At 52.2% G+C, this 16,355-nt stretch overlaps 1 protein-coding gene across 1 annotated transcript in view; it reads left to right on the forward strand.

Annotated features, from left to right (window-relative positions):
* Positions 1-16,355, forward strand: part of PLEKHA5 (pleckstrin homology domain containing A5) — a 286,100-nt gene that overhangs the window by 231,171 nt on the left and 38,574 nt on the right. Inside the window, exons 16-18 of the mRNA XM_038765775.1 lie at positions 7,024-7,086; positions 15,083-15,163; positions 15,317-15,484. Of these exons, the coding sequence (XP_038621703.1) occupies positions 7,024-7,086; positions 15,083-15,163; positions 15,317-15,484 (312 nt within the window). The remainder of the gene's footprint in view (positions 1-7,023; positions 7,087-15,082; positions 15,164-15,316; positions 15,485-16,355) is intronic.

Consider the following 16,355-nt stretch of genomic DNA (forward strand, 5'->3'; position numbering starts at 1 on the left):
TCCCACGGGGGGCTTACAGTCTTCATCCCCGTTTTACAGATAAGGGAACTGAGGCCCAGAGAAGTTAAGCGACTTGCCCAAAGTCACACAGCTGACAAGTGGCGGAGCCGGGATTTGAACCCACGACCTCTGACTCCAAAGCCCGGGCTCTTTCCACTGAGCTACGCTGCTTCCTCTCAGCCACGCTGCTTCCCCTTGATATAATACCAGTAATAATAGTGGTATGTGTTAAGCGCTAAATATGTGTCAAGCACTGTTCTAAGTGCTGGGGTAGGTATGAGTTAATCAGGTTGGGCCCAGTCCCTGGCATCATCATCATCAATCGTATTTATTGAGCGCTTACTGTCCCCAGTGGGGCTCACAGTCTTAACCCCTGTCAATCAATCAATCAATCAATCGTATTTATTGAGCGCTTACTATGTGCAGAGCACTGTACTAAGCGCTTGGGAAGTACAAATTGGCATCACATAGAGACAGTCCCTACCCAACAGTGGGCTCACAGTCGAAAAGGGGGAGACAGAGAACGGAACCAAACATACCAACAAAATAAAATAAGTAGGATAGAAATGCACAAGTAAAATAAATAAATAAATAAATAAATAGAGTAATAACCCCTATTTTACAGAGGAGGGAACTGAGGCACAGAGAAGTGAAGGGGTTTGCCCAAGATAAGATAGCAAACACGTGGCGGAGCTGAGATTAGGACCTAGGTCTTTCTGACTCCCAGGCTCATTCATTCATTCAATCATATTTATTGAGCGCTTACTGTGCGCAGAGCACTGTACTAAGCGCTTGGGAAGTCCAAGTTGGCAACATCTAGAGACGGTCCCTACCCAACAGCGGGCTCACAGTCTAGAAGGAGGAGACAGACAACAAAACAAAGCATATTAACAAAATAAAATAAATAGAATAAATATGTACAAGTAAAATAAATAGAGTAATAAATGTACAAACATATATACATATATACAGGTGCTGTGGGGTGGGGAAGGAGGTTAGGCGGGGGAGAGGAAGGAAGGGGCTCAGTCTGGGAAGGCCTCCTGGAGGAGGTGAGCTCTCAGTAGGGTTTTGAAGGGAGGAAGGAACCCCTCTTAGAACAATGATTTGTGCATAGTAAGTGCTTAATAAATGCCATCATTATTATTATTATTATTATACTGCTCCTTTCTTATAGCAGCCTAAAGCACACTTGCCCTATCAATGTCCCCAAAAGTAGTGTGGAATAAGAAGGCGTTTGGATTTTTGGAGTCTTTTCTTCTATTGGTGTTTGTTACCTGCTTACTGTGTGCCAGGCAATCAATCAATCAATCAATCGTATTTATTGAGCGCTTACTATGTGCAGAGCACTGTACTAAGCGCTTGGGAAGTACAAATTGGTTCTAAGCTCTAGTAAATAGATGCTAACCAGGTTGGATCCTGTCCTTGTCCCACGCGGGGCACACAGTCTTCACCCGCATTGTACAGAGGAGGTCACTGAGGCCCCGAGAAGTGAAGCGACTTGGCCAAGGTCACACAGCAGACAAGGGGCGGAGCCGGGATTAGAACCCAGGTCCTTCGGACTCCCGGGCCTGGACCGTGCTGCTTCTCTAGTTGCCCCAGTGGGAAGATTTTCAGAGGCCGTGAAAGCTGGGGAAAGGAAAACTCGACCCCCAGCATAGGTGGGCAGCGTGGGCAGTGAAGGGTTTGGGGGGCAGTTTTGAGCGCCCAGACGGTCCAGCTGGGTTGCAACTACTGACCGGACTTGGACCGATCTTGGACCGCCACGCTGTCCTCGGTGCCCTCGGGCAGCCGATCTCAGTGCCCCCGGGAAGCCAAGCGAGTCGCTCCGTGCCGTCGACAAAGACCCTTCGGAGCTGTGGCACGGATCCCCGCTGGCCCGGCCCAGAGTCGACCGGCCAGGTGGGCCTGGGGGAGACGCCTCGGACCCCAACCCCATCCAGAGACCCCCCGCCTTCCTCCATGAAAGACGAGGAAGCAGGGCACGGCGTCGGGGAGGGGCAGGGGGATGCCCCAACATGTCCTCTTCATGCTCCCTCAATCAATCTGACCCTTACCGTGTGCAGAGCACTGGGCTAAGCACCTGGAAGAGGACGGTATATCAGCATCGGCAGGCATGATCGTCGGGAGGCGGCCTGGCACTGGCAGCGGCAGGAGGGCACGCGGCGCCTGGCATGGGGAGCTACAGGTGGGCACGCGGAGCCTGGCAGAGGGAGCTGCAGGCCGACGCATGGGGACTGCTACAGGGAGCTGTAGGTTGGCGTTCGGGGCCTGGCATGGGGAGCAGCGAGATGGTGCGTGGGTCCGCCCCGGGGAGCTGCAGGCGGGCACGTGGGGCTTGGCACGGGGAGCTGTAGGCTGGCATTTGGGGCCTGGCATGGGGAACAGCAAGATGGTGTTTGGGGCCTGACGTGGGAGCTGCAGGCTGGCACATGGGGCCTGGCATGGGGAGCGGCAAGACAGTGCCCACCTACTGTTTGGGGCCAGCATGGAGAGCTGTAGGTTGGCACATGGGGCCTGGCATGGGGAGCAGTAAGACGGCGCGTGGGGCCCGGCGTGGGGAGCTGTAGTCTGGCGTGGGGGGCCTGGTCCGGGGAGCTGCAGGTTGGCACGCGGGACCTGGCACGGGGAGCCGACGGCTGGCACGTGGGGCCCGACCTGGGGAGCCGCAGGCTGGCGCGTGGGTACTGGCACAGGAAGCAGCCCCCTGAACGTTTGGCGGGGCCCACCGCTGCCGCCCACATCCCGGGATGCGTCCTGTCCGGTCTGAAGCAGCGCCACAGGGCTGGGGAAGCCACAGGACGGTCGCTGGCCCTCGGTGCCCGATACCCCGGGGCGCCCCTTCACCTTCCAGCCCCCAGGGCCCACCTCACACCAAGCACAAATCCACTCTCCGCCGCTCGGACAACTTACTGTCCGAGCACCAGACCCTGGGACGGTTCCGCAACCTCCCCACCCCCCCCCCACCACAGCCCACCAGTGATGTCCAGTTTGCAGGGGGTCGATGGTCATCCTGGAGCCCCGCCCCACTTCACGGTCAAGGATTTGCTTCTCGGGACCTCTCGCCTTCCCCAAATAACAATGATAATAATAAATATTATCATGATAAATGATATCACCTCATTTAATTTTAATTTAATATTTATTAAATAAATATAATATTCATTATATTATAAATATAATGATATTTGTAATGATAAATAATAATGATAGTATTTGTTAAACGCTCACTATGTGCCAAGCACTGTTGTAAGCACTGGGATAGACACAAGGTAATCAGGTTGTCCCTCGTGGGGCTCACAGTCTTCATCCCCATTTTACAGAGGAGGGAACTGAGGCAAAGAGAAGGGACTTGCCCAGAGTCACACAGCAGACACGTGGCGGAGCCAGGATTAGAACCCACAACCTCTGACTCCCAAGCCCGGGCTCCTGCCGTTGAGGCACGCTGCTTCTCCAGTAGCGGCGGCAGCGACAGTGCCCGCTGAAGTGCTGGCCGAGAAGAATAATAACGATGATGATGGTACTTGTTAAGCGCTCACTATGTGCCAGGCACTGTTCTAAGCGCTGGGGTGGATCTCAGTCCCTGCCCATGTGGGTCTCACAGTCTTCATCCCCATTTTAGACAAGGGAACTGAGGCACAGAGAAGAGAAGCGACTCACCCAAGGTCACACAGCAGATTAGAGCCCAGGTTCTTCGGACCCCCGGGCCCAGGCTCAATCTGCCGAGCCACGCTGCTCCTCTCCACTATGTGCTACACGCTGTACTGAGCTCTGGGGATATAAGATACGAGCATCCACAATCTAAGTGGGAGGAAGTAGGCTTTAATCCCCGATCCCCATTGTACAGATGAGGAAACCGAGGCCCAGATGAATGATTCTCTCACTCCTAAACTTGCTTCTTGCCTCTAAACTTTACCCTCCTTCTTTCTACCCTGGGGTCGGCGGGGCGGGGTGATCTTTATCATAAACATTAAACCAAGAGGGATGAAAGTCAGGATCAGAGTAAACGTACAGAGGATCTACTGGAGGTGAAGCAGCGAAGTAGATTGTTCTCGTAGTGAGCGGCAGCACGTGGTAAACGTATCGGGAGAAAGAACGAAAGAGAATCCCAATAATCGTGAGGCGTCACCAGTCCGTTAAGTCCAAAAAAGTAATTTTGTCCCAGACGAATTCAAAATTGAAAATGCATTCGTAGGCTGTTGTCCGATGCCGGTTTGGCGGGAACAGTACGGATTTAGCCACAAGGAAGACGTACGTTTCAGCCCGTAAATGACTTCCTATTCCAAAACGAATTGGGAAAATTGCAATATGTTTTTTTGCAGGGGTTCTGTGGGATTTGCCAAGTGCTTCCTATGTGTCGAACACTGGTCTAAGCACTGGGGTAACTAGAGATCGATCAATCAATCAATCGTATTTATTGAGCGCTTACTGTGTGCAGAGCACTGTACTAAGCGCTTGGGAAGTACAAGTTGGCAACATATAGAGCCAGTCCCTACCCAACAGTGGGCTCACAGTCTAAAAGAGGAGATGAATTAGAGTGGACACAGTCCCCGTCCTGCCTGGGGCTCACAGTCTAAATAGGAGGGAGAAGAGGAGAACCAGGGCACAGAGAATGATAATAATAATAATAATAATAATAATAATTGTGGTTTTTGTTAAGCGCTTAGTGTAAATAATAATAATGATGGTATTTGTTAAGCACTTACTATGTGCCAAGCACTGTTGTAAGCGCTGGGGGAGATACAAGGTCATCAGGTTGTCCCATGTGGGGCACACGGTCTCAATCCCTACTTTACAGCGCCAGGCACTGTACTGAGCGCTGGACACAAGCAAATCGGGTTGGGCACGGTCCCCGCCCCGGAGGGGGCTCACAGTCTTAATCCCCGTTTTACAGAGGAGGGAAATGAGGCACAGAGAAGCAAAGTGACCTGCCCAGGGTCGCACAGCAAGCATCGGACAGAGCCGGGATTAGAATCCAGGTCCTGAGATTCCCGGCCCCGGGCTCTTTCCGCTAGGCCGCACTGCTTCTCGGGCCTTTGTTCTGTTGAACGGGGCCCGGACGTTGTCTCCTTCACTGGTCAGCGCCTTGCGTTACAGAGAACTTTAAAAACTAGCCCAGCCAACTGTTCTTCCGCAGAGTGGACCAGAAGGTAGTCGTTTCTAAACCATCATCGTGTCCAGAGGGGTCTTGGCCTTGTGTATCTCAGTCGCCATTCATTTTTCATTTAATCGAATGTCCGGGAATGTTATCGGCCACTTCACTATCGCCCTGCATTCTCGGAAAAGCCGTCTCCGGTCGTGTGCATGGCGTATGTGATGGTAGCGCCTTGAACACGAAACACCTAAATCTTCTCTGAAGATTTGTCGTGCGTCTGGCATGCGTGTCTGTTAAACCCTGCCCAATTCCCGCGCCGCTAGGTCGGTTAAAATACTTTGAATTTTACACAGGGTGAGTATCGTCCAAAGCGCTTTTCACGGGACTTACTTTGCCCTGAGAGGTGGGGAGAGGCGGGTGGCATTGTGCCTGTTTGACAGAAGAGGAGACTGAGGCCCAGAGAGGTTCGATGACTTGGCCCCGGTCACCCGGCGGGGCCGGGCTGGGACTAGAACTCGGGCGCCCTGCTTTCCAAGCTCATTGGGCCGTCTTCTGTTAGTAAGAATAATTAATAATGATGGTATTTGTTAAGCGCTTACTATGTGCCAGGCACTGTGCTAAGCGCAGGGGTGGGTACAAACAAATTGGGTTAAACACAGTCCCTACCCCAGCGAGCCACCTTGGTGGTGTCCAGCTGTGCCTTGGGCTGACGGGCGATGTGTCCGCCCTTAGCCCAGGGCAGAGGTTCACAGGAGGCCTTGGGAGCAGTAATAATAATAATGATGGTGTTTATTAAGCGCTTACTATGTGCAAAGCACTGTTCTAAGCGCTGGGGAGATTACAAGGTGACCCAGGTTGTCCCCCGTGGGGCTCACAGTCTTAATCCCCATTTTACGGACGAGGTAACTGAGGCCCAGAGAAGTGAAGTGACTTGCCCAAAGCCACACAGCTGACAAGTGGCGGAGCCGGGATTTGAACCCACGACCTCTGACTCCAAAGCCCGTGCTCTTTTCCACTGGGCCAGCAGTAGTAGAATAATGGTGAAATTTGTGAAGCGCACTGTACTGAGCGCTCGGGTAGACACAAGCTAATCAGGTTGGACACAGTCCCTGTCCCACAGTATTATTATGGTATTTTAAGCGCTTACTATGTGCCAGGCACTGTACTAAGTGCTGGGGTAGATACAAGGTAATCGGGTTGGACACAATCTCTGCCCTACATCATTATTATTATTATTGTTGTTATTGTGGCGATCGTTAAAGCGCTTACTACGTGCCAGGCACTTGACTAAGCCCGGGGATGGGTACAAGCAACTCAGGTTGGCCACAGTCCCCGTCCCACATACGGCTCCCAGTCTTCATCCCCATTTTACAGATCATCATCATCATCAATCGTATTTATTGAGCGCTTACTGTGTGCAGAGCACTGTACTAAGTGCTCGGGAAGTACAAGTTGGCAACATATAGAGACAGTCCCTACCCAACAGTGGGCTCACAGTCTAAAAGGGGGAGACAGAGAACGAAACCAAACATACTAACAAAATAAAATAAATAGAATAGATATGTACAAGTAAAATAAATAGAGTAATAAATATGTACAAACATATATACATATATACAGGTGCTGTGGGGAAGGGAAGGAGGTAAGATGGGGGGATGGAGGGGGAGAGGAAGGAAGGGGCTCAGTCTGGGAAGGCCTCCTGGAGGAGGTGAGCTCTCAGCAGGGCTTTGAAGGGGGGTGAGGTGATGAGGTGACTGAGGCCCCGAGAAGTGAAGTGGCTCACGCAAGGTCACACAGGCGGAGCCGGGATTTGAACCCAGGTCCCTGTACCTTCCGGGCTCACGCGGCTCTGCGTGGCGACACAAGAGAGCCCCCGTCGGCGTCGCCGCCGTGCAGAAGTGACGGCCCCGTGCTTTATTCTCCCCCCACAGCTGTCTCAGGACGAGGGTCGCGGCGGCCTCCACAACTTCGGACCCGAGGAGGTGGACATCGATGTGAGTTGGGCCGAGGGGGAGGGTGCGGGCCGGCGGGCTGGTTTGGGGAGGGATGTCCGCTCGCCAACGCCTCTGCCAACACCCATCGGGCGCTGGCAAAGCCAAATCTGGCCTCCCCCAGGAGGCGAGTCCCGCAGTGAGATTCATTCATCCATTCATTCATTCAGTCGTATTTATTGAGCGCTTACTGTGTGCAGAGCGCTGGACTAAGCGCTTGGGAAGTACAAGTTGGTGACACGGCTCTGCCGTGGCTCAGTGGAGAAGAGCATGGCCTTTAGAGTCTGAAGTCATGGTTTCAAACCCCGGCTCCACCAACTGTCAGCTGCGTGACTTTGGGCAATCCACTTCACTTCTCTGTGCCTCAGTTCCCTCATCTGTAAAATGGGGATGAAGACTGTGAGCCCCCCGTGGGACAACCTGATCACCTTGTAACCACCACAGCGCTTAGAACGGTGCTTCGCACATGGTAAGCACGTCATCCCCCGGGCCTGGAATGCCCCCAATCCCTCTGCCCCTCCGCCAAGCTAGCTCTCTTCCTCCCTTCAAGGCCCTGCTGAGAGCTCACCTCCTCCAGGAGGCCTTCCCAGACTGAGCCCCTTCCTTCCTCTCCCCCTCGTCCCCCTCTCCATCCCCCCATCTTACCTCCTTCCCTTCCCCACAGCACCTGTATATATGTATATATGGTTGTACATATTTATTACTCTATTTATTTATTTATTTATTTATCTTGTACATTTCTGTCCTATTTATTTTATTTTGTTGGTATGTTTGGTTCTGTTCTCTGTCTCCCCCTTTTAGACTGTGAGCCCACTGTTGGGTAGGGACTGTCTCTATGTGTTGCCAATTTGTACTTCCCAAGCGCTTAGTACAGTGCTCTGCACATAGTAAGCGCTCAATAAATACGATTGATTGATTGATTAAGCACTTAATAAATGCCATCATTATTATTATGGAGAAGCAGCGTGGCTCAGCAGAAAGAGCCCGGGCTTTGGAGTCAGAGGTCACGAGTTCAAACCCAATTGTCAGCTGTGTGACTTTGGGCAAGTCATTTAACTTCTCTGGGCCTCAGTTCCCTTATCTGTAAAATGGGGATTAAGACTGTGAGCCCCCCGCGGGACAACCTGATCACCTTGTAACCTCCCCAGCGCTTAGAACAGTGCTTTGCACATAGTAAGCGCTTAATAAATGCCATTAAAAAAAATAATAATAAAAAAAAATAGAGAGACAGTCTTTGCCCAACAGTGGGCTCACAGTCTAGAAGGGGGAGACAGACAACAAGACAAAACATGTGGGCAGGTGTCAAGTCGTCAGAATAAATAGAATTAAAGCTAAATACACATCATTAACAAAATAAATAGAATAATAAATATGCACAAGTAAAATAGGGTGATAAATCTGTACAAACATATACAGGTGTTGTGGGGAGGAGGAGAGGAAAAGGGGGGCTCAGTGTGGGAAGGCTTCTTGGAGGAGGTGAGCTCTCAGTAGCTTTGAAGGGAGGAAGAGAGCTAGCTTGGCGGATGTGTGGAGGAGATCAATCAGTCAATCAGTCGTATTTATTGAGCGCTTACTTATGATGAAGGTACTTGGTAGCCTGTCCCTCTCTCTAAGCTAGAGATTGGGCCATTCGCCTCCGAGAGGGGACGGTTGGGAAAAAATGACCGTTGGTTGTCATTCTCTTGCTCCTGTCGATGTCTGTCAATCAATCAATCAATCGTATTTATTGAGTGCTTACTGGGTGCAGAGCACTGTACTAAGCGCTTGGGAAGTCCAAGTTGGCAGCATATAGAGACAGTCCCTACCCAACAGTGGGCTCGCAGTCTAAAAGGGGGAGACAGAACAAAACCAAACATAGTAACACAATAAAATAAATAGAATCGATATGTACAAGTAAAATAAATAAATAAATAGAGTAATAAATATGTACAAACATATATACATATATGTACAAACATATATACATGTCTGTTCCCCCTGCCTCCCAGACTCTGAGCCTGTTGTTGGCACGAATTGTCACTGTTGCTGTATTGGACTTTCCCAAGCACTTAGTACAGTGCTCTGCACACAGTAAGCGCTTAATAAGTATGGTTAAATGAATGATTGAGTGAAGTGAATGAACCAAAGGCGGTTAGTAATAATCATCACTAGTCAGTCAGTCAGTCGTAATTAATAATAATAATAATGATGGTATTTGTTAAGCGCTTACTGTGTGCAAAGCACTGTTCTAAGAGCTGATTATTGAGCACTTGCTGTGTACAGAGCACTGTACTAAGCGCTGGGGAGGGGACGATAGAACAATAAGCAGACACACATTCCCTTCCCTCAAAGAGCTTACATTCTAGAGGGGGAGATTATTGTACAGAGCACTGTAGTAAGCGCTGGGGAGGGGACAATAGAACAATAAGCAGACGCATTCCCTGCCCGCAAAGAGCTTACATTCTGGAGGGGGTGATTATTGTGGTATTTATTAAGCATTTATTTATTATTATTAAATCTCGTCGAGTTGTTTCCGATTCGCAGTGACTCCCTGGATATACTTTCTCCAGAACGCCCTGTCCTCTGCCATAATCCGCAAATTAAGCATTTACAATAATAGTAATACTTTAGGTATTTAATAATAGTATTTGTTAAGCGATTACTATGTGCAAAGCACTGTTCTAAGCACTGGGAAGGATACAAGGTGATCAGGTTGTCCCACGTGGGGCTCACAATCTTCATCCCCATTTTCCAGATGAGGTAACTGAGGCACAGAGAAGTGAAGTGACTTGCCCAAGACAGAGACTGGGTTGGAAGATAAGCGCTTAAGCACTTACAGTTAAGCGCTTAGTACAGTGCTTTGCACACAGTAAGCGCTCAATAAATACGATTGATTGATTAAGATGAGGAGTTCTGTTTTGGACACGTTTGAGAGGGCAGTTTCCGTGGAGCAATGGAGGGCAGAAGCCAGATCGGAGGGGGTCGAGGAAAGAATCGGAGACGAGGAACTTGAGACGTCGGGGGGAGACGACTCGCCCAAGGAGTTTGGAAAGGAAGGGTAGGAGGGAGACGGGGTGATAATACCTGCGGGGAGCCGTGGGGTCAAGGGAGGGTCTTTTGTAGGATGGGGAGACCTGGGCATGGTTGAAAGCAGTGGGGAAGAAGCCATCGGAGAGCGAGTGGTTGAAGACGACGGTCAGGGATGGAAGAAGGGAGGGGGCTGTGTGTTTTGATAAGGTGCAAAGCCAATAGGCGGGGGTTCAGGGGATTTCGGGAGGGAGTTTAAAATGAGAAACAGGCAGGGGAATTGATAAGGTTGGAGAAGGCTTGTTGCCGGGTGCAGGAGAGGCCGGAGGTGAATCAATCAGTCAATCAGTCGTATTTATTGAGCGCTTACTGTGTGCAGAGCACTGTACTAAGCTCTTGGGAAGTACAAGTTGGCAACATGTAGAGACGGTCCCTACCCAATAGTGGGCTCACAGTCTAGAAGGGGGAGACAGAGAGCAAAACCAAACATATTAATAAAATAAATAGAATAGATATGTACAAGTAAAATAAATAGAGTAATAAATATGTACTAACATATATACATATATACAGGTGCTGTGGGGAGGGAAGGAGGTAAGATGGGGGGATGGAGAAGGGGGCCAGGGGGAGAGGAAGGAGGGGGCTCAGTCTGGGAAGGCCTCCTGGAAGAGGTGAGCTCTCAGTAGGGCCTTGAAGGGAGGAAGAGAGCTAGCTTGGCGGAGGGGCATTCCAGGCCAGGGGAAGGACGTGGGCTGGGGGTTGACGGCGGGACAGGCGAGAACGAGGCACGGTGAGGAGGTTAGCGGCAGAGGAGCGGAGGGTGCGGGCTGGGCCGGAGAAGGACAGAAGGGAGGTGAGGTAGGAGGGGGCGAGGGGATGGACAGCCTGGAAGCCCAGGGTGAGGAGTTTCTGCCTGATGCGCAGATTGATTGGTAGCCACTGGAGATTTTTGAGGAGGGGAGGAACATGCCCAGAGCGTTTCTGGACAAAGACAATCCGGGCAGCAGCATGAAGTATGGATTGAAGTGGGGAGAGACACGAGGTTGGGAGATCAGAGAGAAGGCTGATGCAGTGAAGTGAAGCAAGCGAGGGTGAATTTGAGGTGGATGAGGTCGGCCTACTGTCTGGATTCCTGCCAGCAGCGCCCCACAGCTCAGGCGCCGGAGCCGAGGAAGCGGGCTCCGGACGCGACCCGAGGCCGTGGGTTGGAAAGACCAGATCGGTGGGAAGACAGGGAAGCGAGGGAGCTGAGATGGAGTGTGGAGCCAAATTGGAGAGAGGATGGGCAGGGGTGGAGCAGGAGACGGGTAGCATTGAAGAACGAGAGGAAACAAAGAAGCGGCAAGGCGCAGTGGAAAGAGCCTGGGCTGGGAGTCAGGAGGTCATGGGTTCTAATCCCAAACTCGCCACTTGTCTGCTGAGTGACTTTGGGTGAGTCACTTCATTTCTCTGAGCCTCAGTTACCTCGTTTGTGAAATGGGAATCGAGGCTGTGAGCCCCACGTGGGACAAGGGATTGTGTCCAACCCGATTTGCTTGTACCCATCCCAGCGCTTAGTACAGTGGCTCATTGGAAAGAGCACGGGCTCTGGAGTCAGAGGTCATGGGTTCAAATCCCGGCTCCGCCAATTGCCAGCTGTGGGACTTTGGGCAAATCACTTAACTTCTCTGGGCCTCAGCTACCTCATCTGTAAAATGGGGATTAAGACTGGGAGCCCCCCATGGGACAACCTGATCACCTTGTAACCTCCCCAGCGCTTAGAACAGTGCTTTGCACATAGTAAGCACTTAATAAATGCCATCATTATTATTATTATTATAATTACAGTGCCTGGCACATAGTAAGTGCTTAACAAATAACATTATTATTATTATTCTCCCCCTCTGCACTGTAGGCTCATTGTGAGCAGGGACTGTGCCTGTTATAATGTTGCATTGTCCTTACTCGAGGCTTAATACAGTGCCCTGCACACAGTAAACGCTCAGTAAATATGATTAATTGATTAGGAACATCCACGTGGTTGTCGAGGTCCAGAGAAGCAGAGAAGGAGAACAAGAAAGAGATCAAAATGGTTTCCGAAAGTTGGAGGTGGGGTCTGGGGACGCAACAGATAATGACAGCCAGTAATTAGAGGAGTGGGTGGGTGGGAGAGACACCCACCCGAAGCCAGATTGGAGGGGGTTGAGGTGGACATTAATATAAATGTGTCAAGCCTTGTGCTAAGCGCTGGGGTACTTAAAAAGGAATTCATAAAGGAAGGGAGAGAGGGAGGTGCGGGGATGGGGAGATGGGACAAAAATGGCATGGGGGGATGAGAAGGGAGCCAACTCCTCTTCCTCTTTCATGCATCCAGTCGTATTTATTGAGCGCTTACTGCGTGCAGAGCACTGTACTGTGCACTTGGGAGAGGACAACCTGATAATATAACAGACACATTCCCTGCCTACAGCGAGCTTACCATCTAGAGGGAGAGACAGAGATTAATATAAACAAATAAAATGACAGATCTGGACACAAGCAGTGTGGGGCTGGGAGGGGGGCTCAATAAAGGGAGCAAATCAAGGTAACACAGAAGGGAGGGGGAGAAGAGGAAAGGAAGGCTTAGTCAAGGAAGACCTCCTGGAGGAGATGGGCCTTCAGTAAGGCTTTGAAGGAGGGGAGAGTCATTGTCTGAGGGATTTGAGGAGGGAGGGCATTCCAGGACAGAGGCAGGACGTGGGCGAGAGGTCGGCAGTGAGACAGATGAGATGGAGGCCCAGTGAGGAGGTTGGCATTAGAGGAGCGAGGAAGTGTGCAGGCTGGGTGGAAGCAGGAGAGTAACGAATATTTATTTATTTATTTATTTTACTTGTGCATATCTATTCTACTTATTTTGTTAATATGTTTGGTTTTGTCTCCCCCTTTTAGACTGTGAGCCCACTGTTGGGTAGGGACTGTCTCTATATGTTGCCAATTTGTACTTCCCAAGCGCTTAGTACAGTGCTCTGCACACAGTAAGCGCTCAATAAGTACGATTGATGATGATGATGATGATGAGGGGCTAAGGCGATTGACTGCTTTAAAGCTGGGTTCACAGCCTACGGGGGGGGGAAGCCCATTTCACAGAAGAGGAAACTGAGGCCCAGGGAAGTTAAGTGCTTCCCTTAAGGTCCCACAGCAGGCTAGGCACGAAGCTGTCCCGAGAACCTTGCTGTTCTGACTCCTGGTCCCTTGCTCCTTAATCATTTAATTAATCAGTCTTATTTATTGAGTACTTATTGTGTGCAGAGCACTGTTCTACCACTTGAGGGAGTACAGTATAACAGAGATAATAATGATAATAATAATGGCATTTGTTAAGCACTTACTATGTGCAAAGCACTGTTCCAAACGCTGGGGGGGATACAAGGTGATCAGGTTGTCCCACGGGAGGCTCACGGTCTTCATCCCCTTTTTACAGATGAGGGAACTGAGGCACAGAGAAGTTAAGTGACTTGCCCAAAGTCACACAGCTGACAATTGGCGGAGCGGAACTTGAACCCATGACCTCTGACTCCAAAGCCCGGGTTCTGATAGAAATTGATAGAATTGATAGAAGTGTTCCTGGCTCACAATGAGCTTACAGTCCAGAGGGTGTGACGGGCGTTAGTATAAATGTGTCAAGCATTGTACAAAGCGCTGGGGTAGATACAAGATAATCAGGTCCCACAGGGGGATCACTGTCTAAGTATGATGGAGAGCAGTTATTGAATCCCCAGTTTTTCCGTTGAGGTAACTGAAGCCCAGAGAAATGAAGTGACTTGTCCAAGGTCGCACCTCAGACAGGTGGCAGAGCGGGGATTAGAACTCGGGCCCCCTCGCTCCCAGGCCCGGGCTCTTCCCACTGGGCCACGCCACTGCTCATGTCTGCGCCGGCGGGCTCTCTTGCCCCTCCTCAGACGTGGTTGGTCGACTTGAAGATTTCCCAAAAAAAACAGTAGTTTGGCTCCTGGAAGCTTCGCAGGAAGGAGCACGATTGAGCCGTGAGAGGGGACAACGGGCCAGGCTGGTGGTGGGGATGGTGGAGACGCCCAACGGCCTGATTGGGTCAGACCCGGGGTCCGGCGAGCGGACGGGTGGACGGGCACCCGGGGGAGGATAGCGGGACGCAGGGGCCGTGACCTCGACCCCAGTTTGGGGTCACCGGGAGAGGGAATCTCTGGTCGGCTCCCGGCTCCGGCCCCGCACCACAGGAGCCCGGCTGGGGACTGGGGCGGCCCCGGCCTCTTCACGGTCCGTCCACGATCGCAGACGCCAAGTCGGGGGACTGGGAGGGCGGAGGGGTGGGAGCGGGGTACAGCTGGGTCCTGGTGCAAAAAATCAAGCCATCAGTGTCTGACACTTATTGAGCGCTTACTGGGTGCAGAGGACCGTACCGAGGACTCGGGAGAGTGCGACGTAATCGTCGGTAGGCACCGCAGTGGGTGAGATCCGCTTCTCCCTATCTGGGTGACGGCAGTCTGAGCTCCGGGTCCCCGTCCTCCCCAAACCGTGGGAAGAGCCCCAAAGTTAGCGGGCGGATGCCCATCCACCTGCCCACTCAGTGCCATTTCCTTCCCCTTCTTCTTCTTCTTCCCCTTCTCCTTTCTCTTCCCTTTCCCCTTCTCCTTCTGCTTCCTCTTCCCATCTTTTTCCTTCCACTTCCTCTTCCCTTTCCCCTTTCCTTGTCCTTTCCCTTCCCCCTTCCCTTCTTCTTTCCCTTCCCCTTTCCCTTCTCCTTCCTTTCCCTTCACCTTTCCCTTCCTCTTCCCCTTCCTTTTCCTTTTCCTCTTCCTCTTTCCCTTCCCTTCCCCTTCTCTTCCCCTTCCCCTTCCTTTTCTCTTCCCCTTCCTTTCCCCTTTCCCCTTCTCCTTTCCCTTCCTGCTTCCCCTTCCTCTTTCCCTTCCCCTTTTCCTTCCCCTTCTTCTTTCCTTTCCCTTCCCCTTCCCCTCCCCCTTTCTCTTCCCTTTCCCCTTCCCTTTCCCCCGCCCCACAGGCCAAGCTGAGCCGCCTGTGCGAGCAGGACCGCGCTGTGCAGGCCCTGGAGGAGAGACTGGAGCAGCTTCACACGGAGAAAGTAGGACGCCGCTTCCCTTGGGCTCCCCCGCCGTGCTCCGCTCCGGCTGGGGCTGGGGGAGACGGGACCCCGGGGAAGGGGGAGGAGGAGGGGGCCGACCCGTGCGTGTGAGCCCCTCACCTCGCCGGGCCTCGCGGCCCCCTCCCTCCCCAGTACACGCTGGAGCAGGCGCTGCTGTCGGCCAGCCAGGAGATCGAGATGAACGCCGCCTCCTCCGGGCCGAACGCCGGGCCGGCCGCCCTGCAGACCGTCGTCCTGCAGAGGGAAGACCTACGCAACGGCCTGCTGGGCACCTGCCGGGAGCTGGCCCGGGCCACCGCCGTGAGTCCGACGCCGACCCCGGGGTCGGGCACCCACGGCGTCCCGCCCCCCACCCGGGCACGGTTGGGAGAGGGCCACTTCTCACACCCGACTGGCCTCCCGGTGCCAGGACCGTTTCCCGGGGGGCTACGGCAGTGGCAGGAGGTTGGCGGTCACCCGCTGCCAGGATGCCGCCCAGAGCCCACCCTGAGGATCGGGGCAAGGGCACGTTCATCCATTCGGTCGTGAGACGTTCAGAGAAGCAGCATGGCCTAGTGGTTAGAGCCCGGGCCTGGGAATCAGAAGGTCGTGGGTTCTAATCCCAACCTCACCACTTATCTGCTGTGTGACCCCGGGCAAATCACTTCACTTCTCTGGGCCTCAGTTCCCTCATCTGTAAAATGGGGATCGAGGCTCTGAGCCCCACGTGGGGCAGGGACTGTGTGCAACCCGGTTTGCTTGTATCCACCCCAGCGCTTAGTACAGTGCCTGGCACGTAGTAAGTGCCCAACAAATACTGTAATTATTATTATTATTTATTGAGCTCTTGGTGCAGAGCAATGTACGAAGTGCTTGGGAGGGGTTATTAGAACAATATGACCGACACATTCCCTGCCCACAAGGAGCCGCTGTCCCCATTTTTATTCTTCTCATCATCGTTACGATTATTATATTTGTGAAGCGCGTACTCTGTGTCAGTCACCGTTCTAAGCGCTGGGGTAGATACAAGCCCATCAGGTTGGACCCAATCCCCGTCTCATGTGGAGCTCACGGTCCAAGAAGGAGGGAGTAGGCTTTAGTCCCAGTTTTGCAGTTGAGGGAACTGAAGTGACTTGCCCAAGGTCATCCAGCAGATAAGTGGCAGAGTCAGGATTAGAACCCACGACCTCTG

Source organism: Tachyglossus aculeatus, chromosome 2 (genome assembly GCF_015852505.1).
Source record: "Tachyglossus aculeatus isolate mTacAcu1 chromosome 2, mTacAcu1.pri, whole genome shotgun sequence".
Classification (NCBI taxonomy): domain Eukaryota; kingdom Metazoa; phylum Chordata; class Mammalia; order Monotremata; family Tachyglossidae; genus Tachyglossus; species Tachyglossus aculeatus.